At 42.4% G+C, this 20,404-nt stretch overlaps 1 protein-coding gene across 1 annotated transcript in view; it reads right to left on the bottom strand.

Annotated features, from left to right (window-relative positions):
• Positions 1-1,326: 1,326 nt before the first annotated feature.
• The window catches only part of FBXL13 (F-box and leucine rich repeat protein 13), a 155,730-nt gene continuing 136,652 nt past the window's right edge, over positions 1,327-20,404 (bottom strand). The window contains exons 19-21 of the mRNA XM_084811493.1: positions 10,447-10,581; positions 8,858-9,021; positions 1,327-1,890 (exon numbers count right to left, since the gene is read on the bottom strand). Of these exons, the coding sequence (XP_084667619.1) occupies positions 1,617-1,890; positions 8,858-9,021; positions 10,447-10,581 (573 nt within the window). The 3' untranslated portion in view covers positions 1,327-1,616. The remainder of the gene's footprint in view (positions 1,891-8,857; positions 9,022-10,446; positions 10,582-20,404) is intronic.

The following is a 20,404-nucleotide window of genomic DNA, read 5'->3' as shown; positions in this document are numbered from 1 at the left end:
TTGTTCCATTTTTAAATAGATCGCAGATAATGAGCTATCAAATTACTCCATTATGTTCCACTTGAGTTCCCTCTGTGAAAAGAGGAAAAGCCCTGAGAAGAAGAGTGAGATCAGTGAAACTTCTGGAAAACTCGGATAAGGGGGAGGAGGAGGGGGAAAGGGGAGGGGGGAAAGGAAGCACATGTAAAGGGAGTCAGTTGTGATCCTGCATTTAAAACGGAAGCAGAAAGCCCCGTTCTAAACGCAGGATTTTAGGCTGATGTAGAGATGCTGTATGAGAGTGAGAGAGGTTCCATGTTTATGTTTTCTATGCCTGTGTGTTGTATGCTGTAAAATGGGAAGCTTGTATCTGTATGTGAGTTCTCTTCCATGAAAGAGATACTAGTCTTTGCTTCCAGGAAAGCACGAAAGACTTTTCCTACTAAAATACATAGTACAAATGTTTTTTTTTATTATTGTATATTGTAGATTGTGTGTATGCACAAATGTCATGTGTGAGTTCAGGATTAGAAGTACACTAGGGGGCTCAATACAGACAGAGAGCCCCTGGGCTCATCATGGCCTTGATCCAACCTTGTGTACGCATGTAGTTTTAGAGTTGTTTGCAAAGTGGTTTAAATATTAAAAGATTGAAAAAGGGGAAGCACTTAGCCATGTTATTATAAGGACTCGATTGTTCTTTTTAAAATAGTGGAAGATATCTCTTCTCCTAAAGCAAGAACCTATCACTTTGAAGTTGCACAGCATAGTGTCGAAGTACATGATATAACAGCCATACTACAACTAAGCAGGTCTGGCTCTGGTCAGTGGATGGGAGGCTTGCCTGGGGACAGTACATATGTTTTCTGATGCTCCATTATGTAAGTAAAAATGAATTATTTTTCTTATAAAATCGTAGAATCATAGAATAGTAGGGTTGGAAGGGGCCTACAAGGCTATCGAGTCCAAGCGCCTGCTCAATGCAGGAATCCAAGTCAGAGCATCCCTGACAGATGGTTGTTCAGCCTCGTCTTGAACGCCTCCAGTGGGAGAGCCCACCACCTCCCTAGGGAATTGGTTCCATTGTCGCATTGCTCTAGAATGCGTGTTTAATTTTTGTATTGTAGATAACCTGGAACTGACTGGCATGCAAACGACTATTTCATTGAAAAGACACAATTTATCTATGTAGTGTGGATGTACAAGTGGTGTATTTAGAATCACAGTTTACCTTTGTAAGGCCTAATTTTTTGAAGATAGTGACATCTGGGAAATTCTAAGCATACCAGGGGGCAGAATGCTATGATAATATTTTCAAGGTAATAAAGACATCAACTTCATGTTTTTAAGCTTATATTGCAGGCAAAGATATATAGCATTGCAGTACAGACAAATAACGTTCATTACTGGGACACAAAAATACATTCTGATTTTGAAGAAGAATTGAACAAAGGCAAAATATTTACTACACCATACTTAGGAAAAAAGGTTACAATATTTCCCAGGAATATTCGTAGTTACTATCTAATTAAAAACATTCTCCTTTAAAAGAAAACTGAGCCACATTTTCTAATAAAAACAAATGATTTTTTCTCTTAGTTTTCATACTTCAGAATTTTTAAAATATTATTTGGCTTCTAGTTTTCTCCTGGAGGGTCTTCTGTGGAGGGCTTGCTGGGTTCCAAACTTTTTTCTGCTGGCAGGTCTACCGTGGAGGGGCTATGGGATTCCGAGTTTTTTTCTGCTGGGGGTGTCACTATGCTGTGTCGGGGTGTCGCTACACTGTGCCGAGGCTTTTTCTGCTTCTTCAGAGAGGATGACTCACCGTTGGTATCACGAAACCACAGAGGAGGTTCATCATCACTGTGTTCATATTTCTGGAGCTTTGATACGTGTTTTAAAATTGCTTGTCTGAAATAAAAATGTGTAAGATACTACTAAAGCCTTTGAAAGTCATCACGTGTACAAAATATAAGCAGTATCTCAAATATATATGAGAACCTAAATTTGTTGCTGTTTGTCACCTGTCTGAGCTCCTCACACAGTGACATTGCTACTATATCATGAAATATTCACAAACATTCTCACTGTTCATGGCAAATATGACAGGAGCAATCATTGTAAAAAGTGCTACACCCTCTGAGGGCCAGGCTAGACTTGGTATTAGCTATGTGAATGCAACTAAAATGCACGCTTTTGTTATACAAATAGCAGCTCCGGGGAAACCTGAGCAGCCTCAGGACTGTGAAGGGTGGGGAGGGGGAGCTTATCTCTCTCTCTCTCTCTGTGCTATGGTGTCAGCAAAAATAATTTTCCCTTCACGGTGCTGCTTGCATTACAAGAGAAGCTCCCAAAGCACGAATGGAGGGCCAATCTCGACAAGATTCGATTCGTGCAATTGGCTACTGTGAATGGCTTTTAAAAAGTAAATGGGTATGGGCGGCTGATCTGGATCCGGAGCCTGACAGGGGAGGGGGCTTTAAGCTTTTCCTCGATGTTGCGGTCCCAGATCCAGATCGGGATCCTTATCTCTCCTATTTGTACTGGAGGAAAAGACTGCATTGGCGTGAATAGGGGCTTTTCTATTCTATTTTGCACAGCCCTCTAATCGTATCTGTTATACTGTCCCCAATTCTCATACAAGAACTCCATAACTTAACAGTATGCCCTTTGGAATCACTTTCTTAAGTGCAATCTCCTGGGAATAGAATCCCTGTTCATTTTAATAGAATGACATATGAACATCGGAAGAGCCCTGCTGCATCGGACCAAGGGTCCATCTAGTCCAGCATTCTGTTCACACGGTAGCCAACCAGCTGTTGACCAGGGACCCACAAGCAGGGCATGAGAGCAACAGCACCCTCCCACCCATGTTCCTACTCCCCATATTTAAAGCAAACAAACCCAAAACCACTTGGTCATCCATCTTTAAAGTAAGTCTACTCTCACCTGCAAGATCTTACTGCCTCTGGGCAGTATCCTATGCTGCCATTGCGCTCGCACTATTTCTGTTGTGCCAGTAGGACCCAATGCTAGTGCATGTAGTAAAGCAATGTAGTGCATGTTGGAGAATGTAGTAAAGCAACCCCAGAATCAAGCAAAAACACTTGTCTCCAGAACAGGACAGGTCAACGAAGCTCCCTTCTGTGAGCTCCACTAACCTGCCTTGTTCCAGAAATGGGGGTTACAGCACATTTCTGCTTGCTTAAGGATTCACTAGCTTCCCATTGCACTAGAGGTGGGTTCCGCTGGAGCATGGGCGGCATTGCATACTGCCCTCTGTTTTTGTTCAATAAGATAGATCTGTGTCTTTGAAACCCTAGTGGTTAGATGCATGTGACAAGCTCTATAGAAACCAGGTTTCCTATTTGCTAAAGATAATATTACTAAGAAGCTGTGCCCAACTTCTACAACAATCTAGGATTTCAAAGGGGATGTGAAATTAGTATGACATGTTTGCTGTCATGAAAAGGCAATGTGAACAGTCTTTGTTCATTGTCACTACACATGTCAACAATTAACCAACTCTAGCTATAGACTGTATATGTGACAATTCTACATACATAAATCACATACTGACAAGACGCAGCCAAATGAAAAAGCAATTCAAATTTATATTGAAAGACAAAATTGGGCTTAAGTGGAGTGAGTGCATCTTACTGTGTTATTGAAATCAGTATGGACAAGTCAGAGAACAGATTCCGTTATCTGTTCCCATTTCTGCAGTACTTTGATTGCAATTCCAGCCTTTCTTGGACTTTCAGCAGCAATTTTTAGTTCATCATCAGTGCTCTCTGATATTACCAAACTGTCTCTAAATGCTTTCCTACCAGTCTTTTGTCATTTCTGAAACAGTAGTACTACATGATACATATGTGATCTGATATTCCTTTCAGAAATATTTCACATAATGGATAAATTTCCTTAGGGGTATATGTCCTGTATAGGGGTATAGGTCCCAATCAAGTTTGGAAATGGAAATAGAAAACTATAGTCTATGATTCAGGGGAAATTGTTTTTGTTTGTTTGTTTGTTTATGAGAAACACATTTCAGGCCATTTCTATCTGAGGACAGATTGCTTACCTGTAACTGGTTCTTCAAGTGGTCCTCTATGGTCACATATATGCATTCTGTGCCTACACAAGGCTCTGTTTAGGAACATTTCAGAGCCAAGCAGCTTTTGGTGGAAAGCCCGGCCCCATTCCAACTGTGCATGTTCAAGGGGTGTGCCTCCTGTTCAGTTCCTGGAGACAGCCACAGCCACCATAAAGAGAAACAGAGCAAGAAGTACACCAAGGCAGGCACCGAAAGTGGGGATGGTGGCTGGGTTCTGTGATTGCAAAGATAACCACTTGAAAAAATCAGAGTTAAAGGTAAGCAAGCAGTTACAGGTAACCTGAATAGTCTCTGCACACCACACATATGCATGATTAGCACGCTAACATGCCAAAAGTGGGTAGCTGCCATAAGCCATCGGGGGTGAGAATATCTGGCAAAATGTGGCATCTGATCTAGCTCTCAGTTCTAGTTTATGGGGATGAGCAAAGGCTGAAGTAACACAGCTCAGGTCAGGCAGCAGGACACCTCGAAAGGAAAGCAGCGGATCAGAGGACCGCTCTGGTAGACTGTCCCCAGATCATAAGCAGGACCAGCAGGCTGGCAATCTCATACCATAGCTTCACTATGGCAGCTACTCAGGCAGAGAGGTGTTTCAGGGGCACTTGAAGGCCCTTCCATAAGCCATTGTTGTTGTTGTTCAGTCGTTCAGTCGTGTCCGACTCTTCGTGACCCCATGGACCATAGCACGCCAGGCCTTCCTGTCCTGCGCTCTCTCCCGGAGCGCGCTCAAGTCCATATTCATTGCATCCGTGATGCTATCTAGCCATCTCATCCTCTGCCGTCCCCTTCTCCTTTTGCCTTCAGTCTTTCCCAGCATCAGGGTCTTTTCCAGAGAGTTATAACAAATGAAAAAGCTCTTGCAAGATGTACCTGTTCAATCTAGAGAGAATATGATAGCCCTGCAAACATAAAACAAATGGATACTTGCAGGGGCAAAGATGGAGTAGGGAAAAAAACTGGTAAGATTATACCGCCTTGAGAAGAATAGCAATATCTAGCTGGAGGACAACCTTATCCTTGTGGTGGGCAAGATACAGCAGCTCAGCCCTCAAGGTAGAGAGTTCACTTGAGTGGTGTGCAGATGTGATGGCTACCAAAAACACAACTTTAAGGGTCGGAATCCAAAGGGTACAAGTGGTGAGAGGCTTGCTGAATAAGACATCAGGCTACCTAGAACCACCAACAGACTTCATGCCAAAACTGGATATAGATTTAGGAATTCTTTCAAGAACCTTTTAGCCATATGGTGACAGAAAACAGAAGCACCGTTGTTAACAGTTCATATGTGCCAGGCACCTCAGCACATGTCACCACAGCAAAGAAGCTGGAAGGGAAGAACCTGGAGTTACTCGGCAGAGTGTTTGCTCTGCTTGCATTTGTTTAAAGTTTTCTTACGCTGCCCATAAATAGAAAAACACCCAGAGCTAATTATAGCAAGAGACCTGGGGTGGTGGGAGAACAAAAAGAGGAAGATCACACTAAACAGTAAAACAAACACCCAAGGAGCAAAAATACATTGTAGCATGAGGTTCAGAGGGCTAATTGTCCTAGAAAGGTTGCAGTCAGTTCACCACCTAGCCAATTTCCCCCTTATTTATTTAACTTGTGGTACCTTCACCACTTTTGTGCAGAGGGAGGCTGGCTATCTGATCATTTCTTGGAGTCCACCGTGAAGGTAAGAGTGTTCGGGTAGAGGGGAGGAATTCCAATGGAGTTGCTGTTTCTCAAGGGGCTATTCTAGGTAAGTTCCATGGATACTGGTCAAACCAGCAGTTACTGCAACATCCTGATCTTCTCCTCCTCCCTACTTTGAAGAGGAAGTAAGTTTAATGCAGATGGATAGAAGTTCCTTGAACTGCCCCTCCATCCCTGGCTGTTCTTTGTTGCAGTCACTGTCTGCTGCACCTGATGGGTTGATTCCAAGGCAGTGGCATAATGCCCAAAAGAGAGATTGGCTGCCCATGTGGTGGCTCAATGAAATGGAGCTGTTATTTTTCCTCTTAAGACGCGAGTGTAAGGGTTGGAATTTGCTGTTGGCACAGATTTGCTGGCAGCTCAACTACAACCATCAATAGGCATGTGGCTTGCAGAAACTGTAGCAAGGTAAACTTTAATGGAAGAGATGGATAATCCACCTGACTGCGATAAAAGTAAAAACTGCAATACGTTCTGCAACAGGCAAATAATTGGACCAAAATTGTGAGAGGTTGCATACAGAGCAAAACGTTTCCACTTGGCTGCATAGAACCATCAAATAGAAGGTTTCTGTGCAGTTTCTAAAAGATGTAGAATGTCTCAATAATGATGGAACTTTGGGTTGGATGTTTAAACAGGAATCTGCAATGGTCTTCCTGGACCATAGAAATATTATCAAGATGTTTGGATATTGGGGTCATGGACAATGATTTTTGCCATTAGTCCCTAACTGCCTGCAGAAGAGCTGGAAGTATCAGGACGGCCACCAATGTCAATTAATTAGAGTGCGCCAGCTGGAAGACCGGGGCTTGATAGGGTCCTAGGGCTGCTGGATCTCCAAGCCATGTGATTTACCATCTGTAGAACTTGCTTTGCATATTATTTATCTTCCATAAGGGCAGCAGTGTCTGGTCCCCAACAACTGCATCAGGGACAGTGTCACCAAGAAGACTGAAGTGGAAGCAAACTGGTAGCCCTCTGGATCTGGGAACTGATCCCCTCTAGTGGACTTAACCAATGCTACTGTGGAGATGTCACATTCCTTTTGTATCAAAGATAGCAGTAATGTAGATGAATATGAAATAGGCATACCTATCATGGTCTACACTGATGTGGTCTGGGGCCCAGGCTGCAACTGTTGCTGCTGGTGACTGTGGGGTCAGGAGTGAAGTAGTCAGTTGCAAGTGGGGACATTAAATAGGCAAAGTCAAACCAATGAAGCGGCGGTCATTATCAATACCAATGCAACATTTAGGATTGGTATGGGACTTGGTATCAAAGCCAGTTGAGGATGCCCATGTCAAACCATGGCAGCTGGGGAGGCCCATGTCAGACCCAGACTCGGATGACCCTTCAGAGGAAGAGCCTGACATTGCAGAGCCTTAAGACCATGTGGAGCGCCCTGATCCTAGTACTACCCCAGGCCCCTCCAGCATCCTTAGGAAGCTACACTAGTCTTTTCAAGCATAGTGGACCCTGAGGACCACATGTTGTCAGAGGAGGTGGCTGAGCAACTGCCCCACCTGAGAGAGTGCTGGCGTCAGAAGGTGCAGCATGCACCGGCCGCTCCTTGCAGATGAAGCACATGCCTCAAGACCCAAAACAACCAAGTTCCTTGAGAGTAAAGGTCAACCTGAGATCAGGGGTCTCCTCAGAAGTAGGGAGGCTCTGAAGCTCAGACTAACAGCTTGCAGCTGTACCTGAGTGTGGGCTGGGAGACCTGGCTATATAGGCCTTCAGTAGAGATCTACTAGCTACTGGAATAATGTATTTCTGTCAGCACCAGTGCCTTGAACCGTTGCTTCCCGGATTTTGCTTTGTGACTGATGCTCTGTGCCGCTGACCTTTGGACTCCTGCTAGACTCTACTCTTTGACTGTGTTTGCGTTGGATTGCTTACCTGTGTTTTGTCTTTGGTCATGCCTCAGACCCTTGTCTTGGAACTCTCCTTCTTGACTAACAATACTCTGCTCTTGACTTTTGCCTGTTTACTGACATCTTCTGCTTTGAAATGGATTCTTGCTGGACTGATACAACTGTGCTTGACTTTTTGCCTATTTGCTGACTTGCTATCAGATTTGCCCCATAGCTGGCCCTAGAGCTGAGCCTGACCCAGCCAAAGCCTGACAGTCCAATAGCTGAGGAGATAGTCATTACTCTCCAGGCAGTTCCCTATGGTCAATGGGATAGGTGTCAAAGTCGTTGCAGGCACACAAGGCAGAGCTGACATCATGCATGGTAATCCTGCTGCCGTGATGGTAAGCAAGAGCTGAAATAATGTGATGCATGATCCCAATCATGTCCAGGATAAGGATAATAGTAACACATGGATCATCACATGAAAAATAGCTGGAAGACCCCCTGTTCCCACTTTTGTGGTGATCTGTGGTCCCAAGAGAAAGAAGGAGAGTGAGCGTACCAATGGCAGAGTGGATCCTTCTAAGCAGATCAGAACACTTTACAACTGCTTCTATATTCCTAATATGTTAGAGCAAAAAAAAGGGATCGGTTGGCAAGTTGATCACTGAGAACATTTGGCTATTAAGAATGGTATTTTGATTACTCTTCTTATACAATGAACATATTTCTTCGGTCGGAATCCTATGGACTGCACCCTCACTGGTCAGAAACCCCTGAACTTGGAAGTTTCCAAGATTCCTATGCCCTGCTGGGCTAAAGCCAGCAAGGTGAAAGGAGTGGCAGAGGTGTTTTTTGCCTCCCTGTCTCCTGATCTCCTTTATTTTCAGCCCGTCTAGCAAGGGCGCTTTGGAGGGGGAGGGAAGGAGGTTGGAGGAAACTCAGAATAAATCCTGGACTCTCCAATCTCCTCCTGCCCCTGCCCTTCGGAATGCCCCCTTTTCCCCCTCTCCAAGGTCGATTTTCCGTCCTCAGAGAGGAAACTGGCATGGTTCTCTCTGTGCCAGCTGTGAGGGGGCAGATCTCTGACTCCCCCTTCTGAGACTGGAGCACTGGCTCCGATCTTGGAAGGAGTTTTCCAAGCCATCCTTGGGACCATAGGATTGCTCTCTTGGGTGAAAAAACAGGCTTATAGAGAATACCTTACCGGCTAATATTTGTGCAGTATAGCATCTTGAGAATTCTGAGTTGCAAACAACCTTTCCAGAGACACTTTAGTCCTTTGTCAGTGATATTTATACAGCCTGAGATGTCCAAGTAGTGAAGGTAAGTGCAGCCTGCAGCCACAAACTGAATACCTATGTCAGTTATCTGTAAATCAAGCAAAATACACATTTCAAAACAAAGGAATTACTAGAGACTGTCAAGAGAAGGAAGGTTTTAGACAATTTGTAAACTATTTAAAGTGATACTTAAAATGTGTAAATTGTGAAAGTAGAATAGCCTTTAAAGGAAAACGCGTTTACTTTAAACGCTGGATGCACTTCAGTGGGATGTGATTCTAAATCATGCTGTGCCAAATGTCTTCTCTGCTTTTAGTACAAAAGAAAAAATGTTAATAACTAACAGAGCATATCCAAGAGAGGTTAGGATGTAGCAGGGGTCTCCCTCCATCCATGGAGAGGAGCTCTGCCCTGGAGGCTCAATGTATACATGCATGAAGTTCCATGGGCATAAATCTGTTGCTAGTAGTAGGCCCTGAAATGGGGCATTCAGAGGGCAGGTGGGTTGGAGCCATCTTTGGATTTACTTGTTATTACATTCATATCCTGATTTTTTTTTCTTTCGAAAGGAACCTAAGACGGCTTACATGATCCGCTTCATTTCATTCTTATAACAACCCTGTGAGGTAGGTTAGGATGAGAGTCAGTGACTGGCCCAAAGTCATGCAGTAAATTTCATGGCCAAGAGGGGCCTAGAAACCAGATCTCCCAAGATCCAGTCCCCCACTCTAACCAGTACATCACACTGATTCATTTGATCAAAAGCCCCTCCAAACTGGGCCCCTCAGTTATGCCAGCTAATTCTCCCCCAATCTGGATTGAGTTAAAGATCTCCGCCCCCCTACACTGGGATCCTGATACAGATCTGGGCCCCTACACCAGCACTTTGTGGAAGGGAAACCTGCACTCAAGGGCAGAGCCACACAGTTGAGGTCATGTGTAGTTTGGCCCTTAGTAGGTGTGCTTAAGGACTTGTTGTTGTTGTTCAGTCGTTCAGTCGTGTCCGACTCCTCATGACCCCATGGACCATAGCACGCCAGGCCTTCCTGTCCTCCGCTCTCTCCCAGAGTGTGCTCAAATTCATATTCATTGCATCGGCGATGCTATCTAGCCATCTCATCCTCTGCCGTCCCCTTCTCCTTTTGCCTTCAATCTTTCCCAGCATCAGGGTCTGTTCCAGGGAGTTTTCACATTAGGTGGCCAAAATATTTGAGCTTCAACTTCAGTATCTGTCCTTCCAATGAGCAGTGCATGCCCCTAATCAATGGGATTTAAATGTGCTTGTTTGGCTGAATCATGCCAAGGTCATTAAAAACAAAAATATTTCAGTCATTTCAGATGGATAGGCTGGATGGAATCCTAGAAAAATGTAGTCCAGAATAAATTAATTCAGTGTTGCACCACCTCAAGGTCTTTGGTATGTAAAAGAAGCTCTAACAATGATTTTAATAGCAAGAGAATACTATACATTCAATAACAGAATTTCTAGCCCTATCTATCCTTTCATACATACCTTAGAACAACCAGCCATACTGAGAGAGGTAAGTCCACGGCAATTGAATGTCAAATGTTTTAATGAATGATTTGATAGCTGATGGCAGTGAGAGAAATCAATGTAGTCTAGTTTTCTCATATCAGCACAGAATCTCTGAAACACAAAGGCCCAAAGAAATCTCAAGGAGCTTAGATTTAATGTTCTGCAACATATTCATACTGAAAATCATCTGCTAAACTTCTCCAAACACTGAAGATCTGGAATATACCTTTTCTCTTTTTAAATAGATTGAAATAAGATTATGAGTGGAGTTATTCTTTAATAGCTGCAATCTAGAGGACACCGGTATCATTTGTGTACACTTCTATACCTTTTAGGGGGTGCCCCCAACAAAACCAGCACTATGTTATTGGACTTGGTTTATTGATGCATATTCCACATTTTAAAGTTACAACCCATCCCAAACCACCAAAGGACTTCCTAAAAAGGAAGGCCTTGCATTGATTTTGACAAACTTGCAGAATAGGACTGAGGTAAGATTACATTCCATTAGATTGGACCTCCCAAAGTTGCCTTCCCCTGCTTTACATATTTCAACGTTATTCCCATTTTACTGGTGGGGAACTGAAGGTAAGGGAAGTGCTCACGGACACTTACGACTAATTCAACCAACATAGGACACTCTCTCTATTGAGTTTGTGCCAAACACTCCAAGCCCATGGCTCTAATATGTAAACTGCCCTATCATGTCAGTTACCTCCATTGCATGGAGGCTCTCCATGACACTACCACCCAAGCAGATGCTGTAATGGATAGACCAACTCATACCAAACCACAGTTCCAAACTAGTTCTCCCAGGTCCAAGTCTATCTATTATCAAAATCCTTTCTATCCATTACACCAGGAGTGATAGAACGCAGGTCAGGATCTACTGGTAGATCTCTGGGTGATTTGCGGTAGATTGGCAAGTTTCTGGCTACTAATGGCTTAATAATAGTTACAACAAAAAGTCTTTGTTCACTCCTAAATTAGGCTGCTGAAAACAAGAAAGCAGCCTAATTTAGTGGGGAATAGGAGTAGAGTGGGAAATAGGAGTAGATTTGTGTGTGAGCTCCAGTTCTGGCACTGAAAACAAATTGCTGGGCTCAGCATATGCTTAGAGGCCCCTTGTTCCTCACCTCTGTACCCACCTTCATGAGCTACAGTTGGTGGGCCTCACGGTTCTAGTGGAAAAGAAAGTAGATCCTGCAAACCTAAAGCCTGCCCAGCTCTGCACTACACTACAGTAACATGAGACGACATTGTTGTATTTTACGTGTAATAATAGAAAAAAGATGCAGGGTCTGTTTATCATTACAACAATTAGTAGATCGCAATGTTCTTTCAGCAAAAATCTGTCTTTACCATTAAACATTCAAAATACATCAGATCAAGGACATCAGATGGAACTCATAAGCATGCACAACTACAGTGGGGGGCCATAAAAATACCCTGTTCCTCCCCTCTTTCTATATAGACATACACATATACTCAAACATTTTGACAAGAAAAGGTGTCTGTGGGTCAGAATTGTTGCTTTCCCATCAAACAGCACAAGCACATCATCTAATGCAGAAGAGTCCCCAAGCTTTTTGGACCCATAGGCACATTTGGGAATTTGAGAAACTACTATGGGCACCACCACAAAATGGCTCTCATGGAGGATGTGGCTAGTCATATAATGGGTGCCATGGGGGCTGGTTAGTCAGGAGGTGGGGGGGCAGAAATAGTGAGGCTACAGGCTGGGAGGGAGGGGGAAATAGAAAGAGTTGCTTCCTGGCCCACCCAATCTTCTTCCGTCCACACAGATGTTTCCCCTTTGCTTTCTCTCGCTCTCACTTGCTCTCCACTCCCAGTGTCTAGCCTTGCCATTTCTCTCCCCCAACCCCTTTCCTCACTATTTCTCTCCATTCCCCATCCCTAGCCTTCTTCTCTCCCTTCTTATCCTTGAGCCTTGCTCTTTTTCTCCAACTCATCCCTTTATCTTGCTGTTTCTCTCCCAGCCTCTAGCCTTGCTCTTCCTCTCCCCCTTTGCCTTGCTTTCTCTTCCTGCCTGCTAAAGAGCTGATCAGCAGTAGGTTCAGGACCAGGAAGGAGAAACTAGCATCTTAACATGTTTCAATTTTTTATTAAGATTTTTTTGGAAGGAGACAGGGAATTAAGAGCTGTGTGGGTGCCATTAGAGGTGCTTGCAGATGCCACGTTGGGGACCCCTGATCTAACGTATCCTGCTTGATATTACGCTTGCTATATGGGAGCTACTGCAAAATGGCTCCTTCACAAGCCATTTGGGTAATGTGAAGTGCTCTGGGCTGTGTATCTTAGCTAGGTATGTACAATATTAACTCATCACACTTTGGAAAATACACAATAGGCTTTATATATTTTATTTAGGATATAAAGATGGATTATGATTGTAAATGTGGCTCTTGTTAAATCCAGTGGTTTCTCTGTTCCAAATTGTTCATTAGAACCTTTGTATCTCAACATTAAATCTTGAAAACTGTGACTTTTTCTTAGTCACTCTTCTTGAGGTGTTTATGCAGCTTATGTATGCTTAGAAATATACATCTGTGTAGATCAAGCATAGGGATCCTCTGGTGGTGGTGCCCATCTGGCCAACCAGCTTCTTCCCTGCTCTCTCTCCCAGCAGGGAAAAGCTCTATCAAAGATAAGAGCTTTTACCTGCTGAGCACTGAAAAAGATTCCCTTTCTCAGTGCTTGACAGGGAAAAGCTCCTATCTCCAATCAGCTGCTGATTTGAGTGAAAACTTTCCCCTGCCTCACAGACAGGATTGGGCCTGAGGAGGAAACTGCTGCATGATTCATTCCTGTTTACTTCTGAGGCTTGCCCTGCTTACTTCTGAGTAGGCATGCAGAGGCATGCCTTACTTACTTCTGAGTAATCTTAGAATTGGTTTGGACAGGAAAGGGTGAATAGAGTCAGAAGAACTGCTTGAAACTTCCTTTATAGTCAGTGGCAAAGCACGTCAGGCACATTTTCTTAAGGAAGTTACAGGTAAATGACCCACAATGACTATGGAATAGTTAGAAACACATCTGGAAGATGAGGGCCATTTTTCACAAAGGAATAACTTTCTTTCTCCCTGGATGCGCCCAATCTCGTCTGATCTCGGAAGCTAAGCAGGGTCAGCCCTGGTCAGTACTTGGATGGGAGACTGCCTGGGAATCAGGCTTCCTGCATTGAGCAAGGGGTTGGACTTCGATGGTCTTGTAGGCCCTTTCCAACCCTATGATTCTATGATTCTATTAATCTAGATCCCTGTGTGAAAAGGAATAATGACAGCAGTTTTTGAGTAGGGCTAAAAAACAGGGGGCTAGCTTTGAGCTCTCAAAAGTGTCTTTTGAGTACTGCCTCTCTGGAGATGATGTGAGACAGCAGAATTTCCAGTTTGTAAGAGTTAAGCTGTGCCACCACCTATACCCAACCAAGAGATTTGTAAATAAATTCAAATATTGTAAAATGTCTTAAGGCTTCAGTGATCCCTTCTTCCAAAAGATTCTAAACCCAGGTAAGTACTGCACTCCTGTAACTTCTCACTGCTTGGTGGTGCACGTAAAAGTATTTAAGACATATGTATGTGCTCATAAACCTATGAAACAATTGATGAAAAAGTTTTAAACATCCCAAAAGATCAAGTCACATAGCTCTTCCTAACTTTGAAAAATGGTTGTGTTAATTAATCACACTACTACAAATTTGCATTTTTATAACTAGTTTTACTTGTATACTTTAATTAGATGTAATAATTTGGGGGGAGGGGAATAATAATGTAGCATTTGTGAACCAATTACTTCCAAGAAACATTAGCTGGTAACCTTAAAAGAGATAGAAAACAGCCTTAAAGTCAATTGTTTAGTGTTTATAGTTTAATATTGTATATTATTTGTCACTTTTGTTTAATAACAATAAAATCTGAAACTATTTCCTTACAAAAAGAAGAAGAAGAAGAAGAAAAAGAAGAAGAAGAAGAAGAAGAAGAAGAAGACCACCACCACCACCACCACCACCACCACCAACAACAAAAAGAAGACGACAACAACAGCTGGCTAAAGAGTTCTGCTGTATGTTTTTTGTTTTTTTTAAACCTCTTTGGTAGGCTGAATATTTTTAGGAAATACTCTAGACAAGAGTTTCAAGTTGATCAAATAATATAGGAGCTAATTCAGACTGGAAATTTAATGCCGAACGAATGACCGGATTTTCCATCGCTTCAAAAACAATTTTTAAGCATCCCTGAATTGGATTGAGACTGCAGCTCTGAGAAAGGAGGGTGTTAACCCTCTTCCCACGATTATTTCTGATGTAAATCAGCTCCTCGCCCCCCACAGTTGCTATTACCAGTTAGAGAAAACACCAGTATACATATGGATCCTGAATAAATCAACCCTCTCCACAGCTGCTTTTGAAATAAATTTAGACCGATGGGAGATCCTATAATGCATCTCCAATGTCTTATGTAGTCTAGACCCCTTAGAAAGGTAGGTTCCCATTTATAAGAGATTGATGAAAACGTCTAAGTTCAAATTGAATAGAATTGGATTTGACTGATATTTTTTCAGCAACCTTTTGTACAAACTACTATTCTTGGAGCCAACACTTCCCTTCTTGAGAAGGGACTGAAAAGGAGAAACAAATATATCAGCTCTTCGCTTAAATATTATACTGAATCATTGGTGTGTTATTGGTGTGTTCCCCATCAAATAATAAAATATCATATAGGACAAGTGGTCCTCAACATCTAGTGCAGGAAGAAGAGAATTAGGGAAGATTAAAACCAACAGCCTAACTATAATCTGTTGCATGGTGCTAGAAGACAAGAACCTCTATCTTACATAATCATTATTATTGCCTCTCCACCTTGCCTTTTGTTTGTTTTTAGCAGACTGCTAGCACTTGGGTCCAATTTGCACCTTACAGGAGGATATTCACATTTCATATAGGGAAGTGATTGAAGTCATTGTACAAAAGGGATATGTCTTTGATATTTTCATTCACTTTAGGGAATCAACGATGTGGAAGGGAAATTTAACATGATGCACTGAAATAAAATTTCAGCTCCATGCAGCTTCTCTAAATATTTTTCCGGATGTTACAGAAGTCCAGATGGCTGGCCATAAATTAGTGATGATATATTTCTTCTTACCCTGTTGCTATTTAAATTACATCATGCACAACATGGGGGTACCCTGGAAACTCCATACATAACTACTCTTCAAAGAATATGTTCTTCTGTCAAATGCTTGCTTTTACATCACCATATATACAAGGGAAGGAAGCAACATTTAACATCTAGCTCTGATGGGCTGTAGCCACTGAAATATTATATATGGCTGTAGAGAGATGGATGATGGAAGATTATCATGGAAAGATACTAATTCATATGATGGAATAGTTAATATTTCTCAGTTTGGAACTCTTCTGCGTCTTGGGCACAGTGCGATGATCACCGGATAGCCAGAAAGATTTTGGATGATTTTCAGAATATAGATTATAACATAACAGCAACCACATATTTTATTTCTAATGCAGTACTAATATTTTTCTAGATAAATCTCTACTTACTCAAGTCTTATGCATCTTATAACCTCTTCCCCCTTCACTGCTAATCTAATGTTTTTGTTAAATTTTCCATCTGTCCTGAAAAAGCTACTTTGTTCCTTACTTCGACGGCAGTTTCAGTGTCTCTCCAATTTTCTACTGACTTTCCCCAGTCAATCTGTCCTCAGTCCTGTCTCTTTTGTTTAGAATACTCCAGACTCAAATGGTAGAACATAAAACACTATTTCTGTCACAGAGCAAATAGCTCCATCCACTATCTGTTTTCTGTTCAAAAGGCTGTCTTCCATTATCTTAACAGAACCCCGTTGGGATTTCTATGCAGTTCCTGCCAAAAAAGTATCCTGTTTTAAAAAAAAGTTCCCCCAAAACAAAGGCAAAACTGCCACTGGCTGTGGCATAGACACATTTCCACTTCTTAAAATTTTCATTTTAAATCTATTCATCTTCCTGTAGTGAATTTCAGCTCTTCCTATATTCCAGACTTCAGTTACTGTAGCTTAGTTTTCCCCAAAATTGAATCCATAGACTTCAACAGTTTGAAGTTGGTGTAGTCTATCAGTTAACAGCATGAACTAAGAGACTGAGACCTCCAAATCAAATATCAGCTCATCTAAAAATTTACTGCAAGTAACAATGGAGAAATCAGACAATTTCCAGTCACTGTGTCAGTTTCACATGTATTCATAAGTCTGCTCTGTATAATTTATGCATCAATCTGCAGGGTTTTTTTTTTAATTCAAAAAAACTTGCATTTATTTTGGTATGAAATTTCCCCTACTATACAGATTTTGTCCATACTTTCCCCTAATATATACATTTTTGTATGCAACCTTCCCAAATATGCAGATTTTTATACACTATGGCTGAGCCGCTCCAGCAAAGGAGATCGTTCGTTACCTTGTCGTGGTGCTGGACAATGACGCCATGAGCTAAACCGTGAAGGGACACCCAAGACGGGAAGGTCATGGTAGAGAGGTCAGACTAAATATGATCCCTGGGGAAGGTAATGGCAACCCACCCCAGTATTCATGCCATGAAAACTAAATGGATCAGTACAACCAGAGATATGTTGGTATACCATCGGAAGATGGGACTCCCAGGTCGGAAGATGGTCAAAATGCTACTGGGGAGGAACAGAGAATAAGTTCAACTAGCCCCAGATGTGATGATGCAGCTAGCTCAAAGCCGAAAGGATGGCTAGTGGCCGACGGTGCTGGTGGTGAATGACGAATCCAATGTTCTAAAGATCAACATACCATAGGAACCTGGAATGTAAGATCTATGAGCCAGGGAAAATTGGATGTGGTTACTGGGGAGATGTCAAGATTAAATGTGGACATATTGGGTGTCAGTGAACTGAAATGGACTAGAATGGGCCACTTCACATCAGATGACCACCAGATCTACTACTGTGGACAAGAGGACCACAGAAGAAATGGAGTAGCCTTCATAACTAATAATAAAGTGGCTAAAGCGGTGCTTGGATACAATCCAAACAATGATAGAATGATCTCAATTCGAATTCAGGGTAAGCCATTTAACATCACAGTGATCCAAATATACGTCCCAACCACAGATGCTGAAGAAGCAGAAGTAGATCAGTCCTATGCGGATCTACAGCACCTACTGGACAATACACCAAAAAGAGATGTTATTTTCATTACAGGAGACTGGAATGCTAAGGTGGGTAGTCAAATGACACCTGGAATTACAGGCAAGCATGGTCTGGGAGAACAAAATGAAGCGGGACATAGGCTGATAGAATTTTGTCAAGACAACTCACTGTGTGTAACGAGCACTCTCTTCCAACAACCTAAAAGACAACTTTATACATGGACTTCACCAGATGGTCGACACCGAAATCAGATTGACTACATCCTTTGTAGCCAAAGGTGGCGGACATCTATACAGTCAGTAAAAACAAGACGTGGAGCTGACTGTAGTTCGGATCACAAACTTCTTATTGCACAATTTAGAATCAGACTAAAGAGAATAGGGAAGACCCACAGATCAGTTAGATATGAGCTCATGAATATTCCTAATGAATATGCAGTGGAGGTGAAGAATAGATTTAAGGGACTAGATTTAGTAGATAGGGTCCTGGAAGAACTATGGGCAGAAGTTCGCAACATTGTTCAGGAGGCGGCAACAAAAAACGTCCCAAAGAAAAAGAAAACCAAGAAGGCAAGATGGCTGTCTGCTGAGACACTGGAAATAGCCCAAGAAAGAAGGAAAGCAAAAGGCAACAGTGAAAGGGGGAGATATGCCCAATTAAATGCAAAATTCCAGAGGTTAGCCAGAAGAGATAAGGAATTATTTTTAAACAAGCAATGCGCAGAAGTGGAAGAAGGAAATAGAATAGGAAGGACACAAGAGACCTCTTCCAGAAAATTAGAAACATCGGAGGTAAATTCCAGGCAAAGATGGGCATGATCAAAAACAAAGATGGCAAGGACCTAACAGAAGCAGAAGAGATCAAGAAAAGGTGGCAAGAATATATGGAAGATCTGTATAGGAAGGATAATAATATCAGGGATAGATTTGACGGTGTGGTCAGTGAATTAGAGCCAGACATCCTGAAAAGTGAGGTTGAATGGGCCTTAAGAAGTATTGCTAATAACAAGGCAGCAGGAGATGACGGTATCCCAGCTGAACTGTTTAAAATCTTGCAAGATGATGCTGTCAAGGTGATGCATGCCATATGCCAGCAAATTTGGAAATCACAAGAATGGCCAACAGATTGGAAAAAATCAACTTATATCCCCATACCAAAAAAGGGAAACACTAAAAAATGTTCAAACTGTTGAACAGTGGCACTTATTTCACATGCCAGTAAGGTAATGCTCAAGATCTTGCAACGTAGACTCCAGCAATTCATGGAACGAGAACTGCCAGATGTACAAGCTGGGTTTAGAAAAGGCAGAGGAACTAGAGACCAAATTGCCAATATCCGCTGGATAATGGAGAAAGCCAGGGAGTTTCAGAAAAACATCTATTTCTGTTTTATTGACTATTCTAAAGCCTTTGACTGTGTGGATCACAACAAATTGTGGCAAGTTCTTGATGGTATGGGAATACCAAATCATCTTGTCTGCCTCCTGAGGAATCTGTATAATGACCAAGTAGCAACGGTAAGAACAGACCACGGAAAAACGGACTGGTTTAAGATTGGGAAAGGAGTACGGCAGGGTTGTATACTCTCACCCTACCTATTCAACCTGTATGCAGAACACATCATGCAACGTGCTGGGCTTGATGAATCCAAGGCTGGAGTTAAAATCGCTGGAAGAAACATTAACTATCTCAGATATGCAGATGATACCACTTTGATGGCTGAAAGCGAGGAGGAGCTGAGGAACCTTATGATGAAAGTGAAAGAAGAAAGTGCAAAAGCTGGGTTGCAGTTAAACCTCAAAAAAACCAAGATTATGGCAACCAGCTTGATTGGTAACTGGCAAATAGAGGGAGAAAATGTGGAGGCAGTGACAGACTTTGTCTTTCTAGGCACAAAGATTACTGCAGATGCTGACTGCAGCCAGGAAATCAGAAGATGTTTACTTCTTGGGAGGAGAGCAATGACAAATCTTGATAAAATAGTGAAGAGCAGAGACATCACAATGATAACAAAGGTCTGCATAGTTAAAGCGATGGTATTCCCCATAGTAACCTATGGCTGCGAGAGCTGGACCATAAGGAAGGCTGAGCGAAGAAAGATAGATGCTTTTGAACTGTGGTGCTGGAGGAAAATTCTGAGAGTGCCTTGGACTGCAAGAAGATCAAACCAGTCCATACTCCAGGAAATAAAGCCAGACTGCTCACTTGAAGGAAGGATATTAAAGGCAAAACTGAAGTACTTTGGTCACATAATGAGAAGACAGGATACCCTGGAGAAGATGCTGATGCTGGGCAAAGTGGAAGGCAAAAGGAAGAGGGGCTGACCAAGGGCAAGATGGACGGATGATATTCTGGAGGTGACGGACTCGACCTTGGAGAAGCTGGGGGTGGCGACGGCAGACAGGAAGCTCTGGCGTGGGCTGGTCCATGAAGTAACGAAGAGTCGGAAGTGACTGAACCAATAAACAACAACATGGCTGAGCCGAGAACTGCATCACAAAATTTGGAGAATGGGACAATTCAAAGGGTAACTGTGTTCTGATCTGTTCAGGAAGTGTGAGTTAGGTGAATTCACTTAAAATTCTTCTCCATCCCCAACTGGAAGGCTTCCATACAGGTAACACTTAACATATTTTTCTACTGCCCTATATATTCCCAGAAGAGTTTACAAAAATAATAAAACATTTAAATGTAAAAAAAAAAGATGCTAAAAGCCACACAAACAGCATAAAACAGTCA

This window comes from Heloderma suspectum, chromosome 7 (assembly GCF_057233095.1).
Source record: "Heloderma suspectum isolate Gila_16-S chromosome 7, 16-S_ref, whole genome shotgun sequence".
Taxonomy (NCBI): Eukaryota; Metazoa; Chordata; class Lepidosauria; order Squamata; family Helodermatidae; genus Heloderma; species Heloderma suspectum.
Note: the sequence above shows the minus strand (reverse complement) of the source record. Positions and strands in the feature narration are given on the sequence as shown.